This window comes from Miniopterus schreibersii (assembly GCF_964146895.1).
Source record: "Miniopterus schreibersii genome assembly, chromosome: 14".
Lineage (NCBI taxonomy): Eukaryota > Metazoa > Chordata > Mammalia > Chiroptera > Miniopteridae > Miniopterus > Miniopterus schreibersii.
The window spans coordinates 12,060,081-12,066,479 of record NC_138114.1 but is presented as its reverse complement, the minus strand read 5'-3'; the positions used below and the strand labels follow the sequence as shown (position 1 = coordinate 12,066,479).

At 51.8% G+C, this 6,399-nt stretch overlaps 1 protein-coding gene across 3 annotated transcripts; it reads right to left on the bottom strand.

Annotated features, from left to right (window-relative positions):
- On the bottom strand, nt 1–5,653 carry LOC308567409 (mannose-binding protein A-like). Of its 3 annotated transcripts, none has more exons than XM_081158906.1 (6): nt 5,582–5,653; nt 5,272–5,418; nt 3,522–3,714; nt 3,024–3,140; nt 1,800–1,874; nt 1–1,120 (listed from the first exon to the last, which is right to left on the bottom strand). In XM_081158906.1, the coding sequence occupies exons 2-6, from the start codon at nt 5,284–5,286 to the stop codon at nt 747–749; spliced, it is 774 nt and encodes a 257-aa protein (XP_081015032.1). In that variant the 5' UTR covers nt 5,287–5,418; nt 5,582–5,653; the 3' UTR covers nt 1–746. The 3 variants fall into 3 exon arrangements, with proteins under 3 accessions (XP_081015032.1, XP_081015031.1, XP_081015033.1); XM_081158905.1 differs by having other exon boundaries at nt 5,515–5,633; XM_081158907.1 differs by having other exon boundaries at nt 3,522–3,711; nt 5,275–5,418; nt 5,515–5,633.
- Between the last annotated feature and the right edge of the window lie 746 nt (nt 5,654–6,399).

The window sequence follows — 6,399 nt, the reverse complement described above, 5'->3', positions numbered from 1 at the left end:
AATATATCTTTATTGATTTCAGAGAGAGGAAAGGAGAGGGAGAGAGAGAGATAGAAACATCAATGATGAGAGAGTCACTGATCGAGCCCGCAACCTGGGCATGTGCCCTGACCTGGAATCGAACCTCGATCGCCTAGATCCTAGGTCGATGCTCAACCGCTGAGCCACACCCGGCTGGGCCAGAAAAACTTTTATAAAAATTCTCTACAGGGTTTGGACGTTCTAATGTGGATTTTGGATATTGCCAACTTTGGAAATTGGCAGTGGAGGGCTTTCTGGTGCAGCTAATGAACAGCTAGATCAGTATCCATGGCATAGATAGGGCTGGGCCAGCCATGGGAAGGAATCGAGGGCAGCAGAGTTTGGCATCAAGCAGTGGCAACGCTTGGACAAAAGGAGGTGGGTCTCGTGGAGGCAGATGTGGCCCTCCGCTGGGCCCTCTGGGGGCCGCAGTGTCCTAGCTGAAAAAGGAGAGAGCTAGATTGGCCCCCTTCCGTGGTTGACTGTAACCCAGTGGCTTGCTCTTAGGCAGGAGAAAATGCCAACCTTTGCCAAGAACTGGACCAGAAACCCTCATGTCCCACAGCCAGCCTCTTTTCACTTCCCCAGCCCACGGTCCAATACAAGCCCTCACTTTCCTCCCACCCGCAAGAAGGAGTCAACAGGGCCAGAGAAGCCGTCACTGCTTCTCTTTTGGAGTGGCAGGGAGCTCAGCAGAGCCCGGGAGGGCTGAGGAACCTGCCTCCTCAGGCTGGGAATTCACAGACGGCCAGGTAGGAGGAAGAGCAGGACACGTCATTCCAGAGCCCGTCCCTTTGGAGGACCACACAGTCCTCCTCCAGGTTATGGTCGTTAGGCTCGCCCTTCTTCCAGTTGCTGTAGGTCAGCCTCCCTCCTGTCACATACATAAACTGGCCTTCGGTCACTTCATCTGTGATGCCCAGGAAGACAGAGTCATTGGCCACATCCTGGATGGCTGCGTCCTCCTCGGCATTCTTGGGGGTGGCCACGGTGGCCCGGAGCTCAGCGCACAGAGACTTCACTTTGGAAAAAGGCATCTTTTCACCATTGGTCACATAGAGCTTCTTTCCAGATCTTTTGCCCAACGAGAAGGTTTGCACTGAAATCCCAAAGGGTAGATGGGGTTGACTTGGCCTGGAGCCCAGTCCAGGACGGTGGGTGACAAAGCCCTTGTCTGGGAACTCGGGACTCTGAAAAAGAGCCTGTGCTCAAGGCCCCTGGGCAGAGCCTAGCGAGGAAGAGCTCCTCAGGGGTCTAGCAAGGCCCCGGCAGAACGCCTGGCCTCTCCTGGGTACCCGGTCCTGGACACGGTCACTCTGTACAAGCTGCCCCGTGCAGGTGGACATAGGGGAACAGGCTTGGGCCCCACTATCAGGCTTGGTTGGTTTCTATCAGGACAGGAAAGGGCATGGCCGGCCATCTGAAAACAGTGGGTGCTGGGGATGGAGCAAAGATTCTGCAGTCAGCAGACGTCCAGGCCACCTTTCCTCTGCTGCTTCCCACCTGCGTCCTGTTGGATGAATTATCTACAATTCCTGGACCGATTTCTCTCACTTGTAAATAAAGTAAGTGTAATGCTCACAAATAGCTATGGTGAGAGGAGTGAATGAAACCATGTTATGAGAAAAGGCCAACCTTGCACGGGCCCTGGTATATAATGTGTTCCAAATGTTAGCTCCCTTCTGCCCTCCGGAGAACCTGCAGTGCCTTGAAGATAAATGCGAGAGCCAGGACCCGGGGTGCGGGGGGCGGGGGGGTGATGCGGACAAAAGCCTTACGCTTTTTGATGTGGTCCAGTTCGGACTTCAGGCTCCTTAGCTCTCTCTCTAACTTCGCCAGCGCACTCTCAGCACCTGCAAAGCAACACGGAGAAGGGCATTTATGGAGAAAGACACCCTAAATTGGAGAGCAGAGCATTTTGTAAAAAAGCAACACCACAAATAAAAACAAGAAAACAAAAAGCAAAAGGAAAAACCCTGTCTCCCTGCCCTCCAGATATAATTCATAACTCTTAGAAGCTGTAACTCTGAAACTAACAATAACAATAACTTTTAAACTACAGCTCTGGATCCTTTTTTCCACACACCCCTTAAAATATCGCAGTATTATAATAATTTCTAAGAAAAGGCCCAACTCATTAGCCTTAGAGAAAATTTTGCTTAATCAGACACTGTCATTTCTTATTCCAGGCACACTCTCTAATATTTTTATTATTGTGAAAGGCCAGTGGACACATATTTACGTGAGGTCATCATTTGGTGGCGGTTGTTACTGATTACTGTATTTCACTGTGAATTAATTTATTTAATTACTTTTTGGTTGTTGCTAATCATCACCTGAGGTTATTTTTTCCATTGATTTTTTTTTTTTTTTTAGAGAGAGTGGAAGGAAAGGAGGGAGGGGGAAAGAGAGAGAGAAAAAGAGAGAGAGATGGAGGGAGAGAGAAATATCAACATGAGGGAGACACATGGACTGGTTGCCTCCCCCACAAACCCCAACCAGGGCCAGAAATCAAACCTGCAACCCAGGTAAGGGTCCTTGACTGGGGATCTAACCCGCCACCCTTCGGTGCCCAGGTGACGCTCTAACCATGGAGCCACCCCTGCCAGGGCTAATGACTTTATTAATTCGTTTATTGCACCAGGGGTCTTATAAAGCAGACCATTTTCATGCCATTTTTGTGACAAAAAGCAAATTCAACAGCGGAGAGGAGCCATTTCCTCCCTCACACCCTGGAGCCTCACACTGGGCTGTTCCCCCTGAAGGAGAGCGGGGCCGCCTCCTGCAACGCCCTGAGGGGGCGCTGGCAGGGTTCGAAGCCTGCACTCAGGCCCCCGTGGGAATCCCTCCAGGCCCCAAGTAAGCCTGGGAAGAGCGAGAGTGCCAGGCCAGGGGGCAGGGCTGAGCACCTGCCAGGGGGCAGAAGGGTCGCCTCCCACCTGGCCTCGAGTCCCCAGGGCCCGGGCCCCTCAGCCCCCCCGGTGCTGGGATGGGCTCCTTACCTGAACTGTCTCCGCGATCTCCTTTCTGGCCCTTGACTCCTCGCAACCCAGGAGCCCCTGTATTCCCTGGAGGCCCCAATTTCCCTGGAGGGCCCTGCAAGCCTCTGAGCGCTTGCCCTGTTGGAAGATGAAAGAAATGTGACCCAGTGGCCATTGCTCATTCCCTTCCTCCAAAAGCTCTACACTAGATTCACACTGACTCCAGAAACCACCAGCCAACTAGTGGTGGCCTGAAGAAGGAAGACCCTCCTGCATCCCAGGGCCAGCTTCCTAGGCGGGCAGCATGCCACCTCGGGTGACAACCACACCTCACCAGTTCCCACGTGGCAAGGGGGATCCGGGAGAGCCGCAGAGCTCTGCTTAGGAGAGGGTGGCACTGCGCAAGAATCCTTCGGAGCGATGCATCACCCAGCGTAACGGAAGGTGAGCCTGCTCGTGGCCCCGGGCTAGATCCCTCTTGGGACTAAAGACTGAAGAAGTCAGACCAGCCTCCCGTACCTGGTTCTCCTTTTTCTCCCTTGGGTCCGTCTCGCCCATCTCTGCCTGGGGTGCCATTGGTGACCGGGATGCCACAGGTAATCACTGAACAGGTCTTCTGCGCATCCTCACAGGTGATGGCGTCTGAGCAGGACACTGTCACCACACACAGAAGGACAGGAAGTGATACAAACCGGAACATGGTCCTTACCTGGTAGTGGAGAAAACCGAGGGAAATAATTTCATCTCATCTTGTTTAGTCAACATTTGCTACTACCTCTGGTGTGTTCGACCCTGTGCCCGGAACAGCAGACACACAGCCCTTGACCCTGAGAGGAGACACAAGTAAGTAGAATTAGATCAGTGCTCACACACAGGCAGGTGCAGAGGGCTGCAGTAGGAGCCCGTGCTCCCTGGGCCTCCAGTGCTCCTGTGGGTACGAGGCTTAGGGGCTTACGCAGTCCCTATGCATGAGAGCCCACAGGGCCTGGAAATGACAAACTAGCTCTGCTCCTGGTGGCCTGGCACAAAGGCAAGCTCACTGCCTGTGTGAGCTTTGGCTCCTCTCTCAACTGCATTTTTCTGAGGACCAAGCGAGCCTCAGATTCCTTCTTCTTCCCTTTCCTGTGGGCCTTACAGCTAGACTCAAACTAGAGCAGGTGACCTGAGGTTCCACAAGGCCCATTTCTTGGCGGGGCCTGGTTTATGACATCCATTCTCTCACTTCTCATAAACATCCCTTTTACACTTTGGGGCCCCACCTACCTTCAGAACCACAGCTGTTTCCCCAAGAGCCTGTCAGTCATTTCATCTAACCTGGCCGGGCATGGCTCAGCGGTTGAGCATTGACCTAGGATCCAGGAGATCGCGGTTTGATGCCTGGTCAGGGCACATGCCCGGGTTGAGGGCTTGATCCCCAGTCAGGGGGCCTGCAGGAGGCAGCCGATCAGTGACTCTCTCGTCATTGATGTTTCTATCTCTCTCTCTTCCTCTCTCTGAAATCAATAAAGATATATTTTTTAAAAATAGTCTTTACTTTATGATAGGCCCTTGCTGGGTGCTCAGGACCCAGAGCTCCCCAAGGTAGGGCTCTGATCCTCAAAAGGAACCTTCTTTGATCATTGATCCTGGTCACATAAAACTTAAATTTGCTTTTTTCCCTTGATTTGGAATGTTCTAATGTGAGGCTTATTCCTTCCTTCCTCCCTCCCTCCCTCCCTCCCTCCCTCCCTCCCTCCCTCCCTCCCTCCCTCCCTCCCTCCCTCCCTCCCTCCCTCCCTCCCTCCCTCCCTCCCTCCCTCCCTTCTTTCTTTCTTTCTTTCTTTCTTTCTTTCTTTCTTTCTTTCTTTCTTTCTTCTCTCTCTCTCTCTCTCTCTCTCTCTCTCTCTCTCTCTCTCTCTCTCTCTCTCTCTCTCTCTCTCTCTCTCTTTTTCTTTGTTTGCCACCAGAACCCAGAATTTCTGTTTATACTCCCTTGGCAGGATTTCAGCTCATTCTTCTTCCCCTGGCAGGATTCTCTGCTGCCTAGAGGCCTCCGCAACTCTGTACCCCACCCTGCTGTCAGATTCCCCTCCAGCCTTTGCTCAAGCTGGTCCCTCTTGCAGGAAGCCTCGGCAGCCCAGCCTGCACAGGCCTCTCCCTCTGCTCCTCTCTGGCCACTAGTCCCAATGTTGCCTAACTACTCACCTGTCCTGGCCTACCCTGTCGGCTCCCTGAGCCCTTCCCCTCCCCAGGGCCCAGTGAGAAGTAGTGAGCTGGAAAGAAACGTTATCACATTCTGCTCCATCTTTCCTTTCTTTATCTTCTTTTTTATCTGCCTTCCCTGATTGTGCTGGAGGCCAAGGTCAGGCTTAGACACACCCCATTTCCATTCTTCCCTTTGACCACAAGGACCACCCTTCAGTTTGCAGATGGTCAACTGGATCCAAGAAGAACATAAATGCCACAGGTCAGAGAGAGACAGAGGCCCTGAGTGGGCCTGACAACCCCACCAAATCCCCTGCCTGGGCCTCACCAGGATCAAGTCAGATGGCCAGGCTCTTGGCCCAGGACTCCACCTCTGTCCTCCAGAAATGACTTACTAGGGCCTCCTCAGAGCACGAAGTCTGTGGCACGGAAGCTGTCCTCCAGCCTCAGTCTCTGGCAAATGCCTCAGCAACATCAGGCCCATTTAGTCTGGTGACCAGGGACATTGTTGGACCCATGGCCTTCACCCCAGGTTAATAAACAACCATTCTTAGAACTGCTGTGTGCTGGGCAGTTCTCCAGGGCTGCTGGTGGGCTCTTCAGCACAGCACTGGGTAGCTCTCCTCCTTCTATTGCTCTGTCCCATGCATCCATCTCTGTAGCTCGGCAACTGATCCTCTAGAATCACAGATTCTCAGGATATTTTCCTACAAATATTTTTTATAGAGGGGAGGTGCATAGACATTCTACCAAACCAAACACATGCTCATGTGTGCTCATGTGCATGTGAGAGCGCGCACACACACACACACACACACACACACACACACAGAGGCACACACCTCTGTATCTGTTGTTCTAACTAATTCACCCCTCCACTTGTGTTTAGTTTACTGACAACAGTGACTCAACTCATTCCAACCTTCTCATTCAGAACATTTATCAAATGTCCTCCTTGGGCATGTCATGGGGCTAGGCCCCAGGAGAAGTATTTGTAGATAAGCTACATTCAAAGCTGAATGTGGCATTTGTATTAGCTGTTCCAGCCTAAAACACTTCCTTCTATCTTTGCAGAGTTGTTTGTCATTCAGATTTCAGCTTAAATATTATCTCTGGAGAAAGGGCTTTCCCTAACCAGTTAACTCTAAGTAGCCACTCTATTAAAATTGTAATTTTCTGCCTATAATTTATCTCTGTAAAATAATCTTTATTT

Excerpts from the sequence above, each read along its gene's own strand:
- LOC308567409 (XM_081158906.1), bottom strand. Across the intron at positions 3,141-3,521 it reads GGGAGAAAAAGGAGAACCAG|GGCAAGCGCTCAGAGGCTTG; the intron begins GTACGGGAGGCT and ends ATCTTCCAACAG. Across the intron at positions 1,121-1,799 it reads ACTGGACCACATCAAAAAGC|TGCAAACCTTCTCGTTGGGC; the intron begins GTAAGGCTTTTG and ends TTGGGATTTCAG.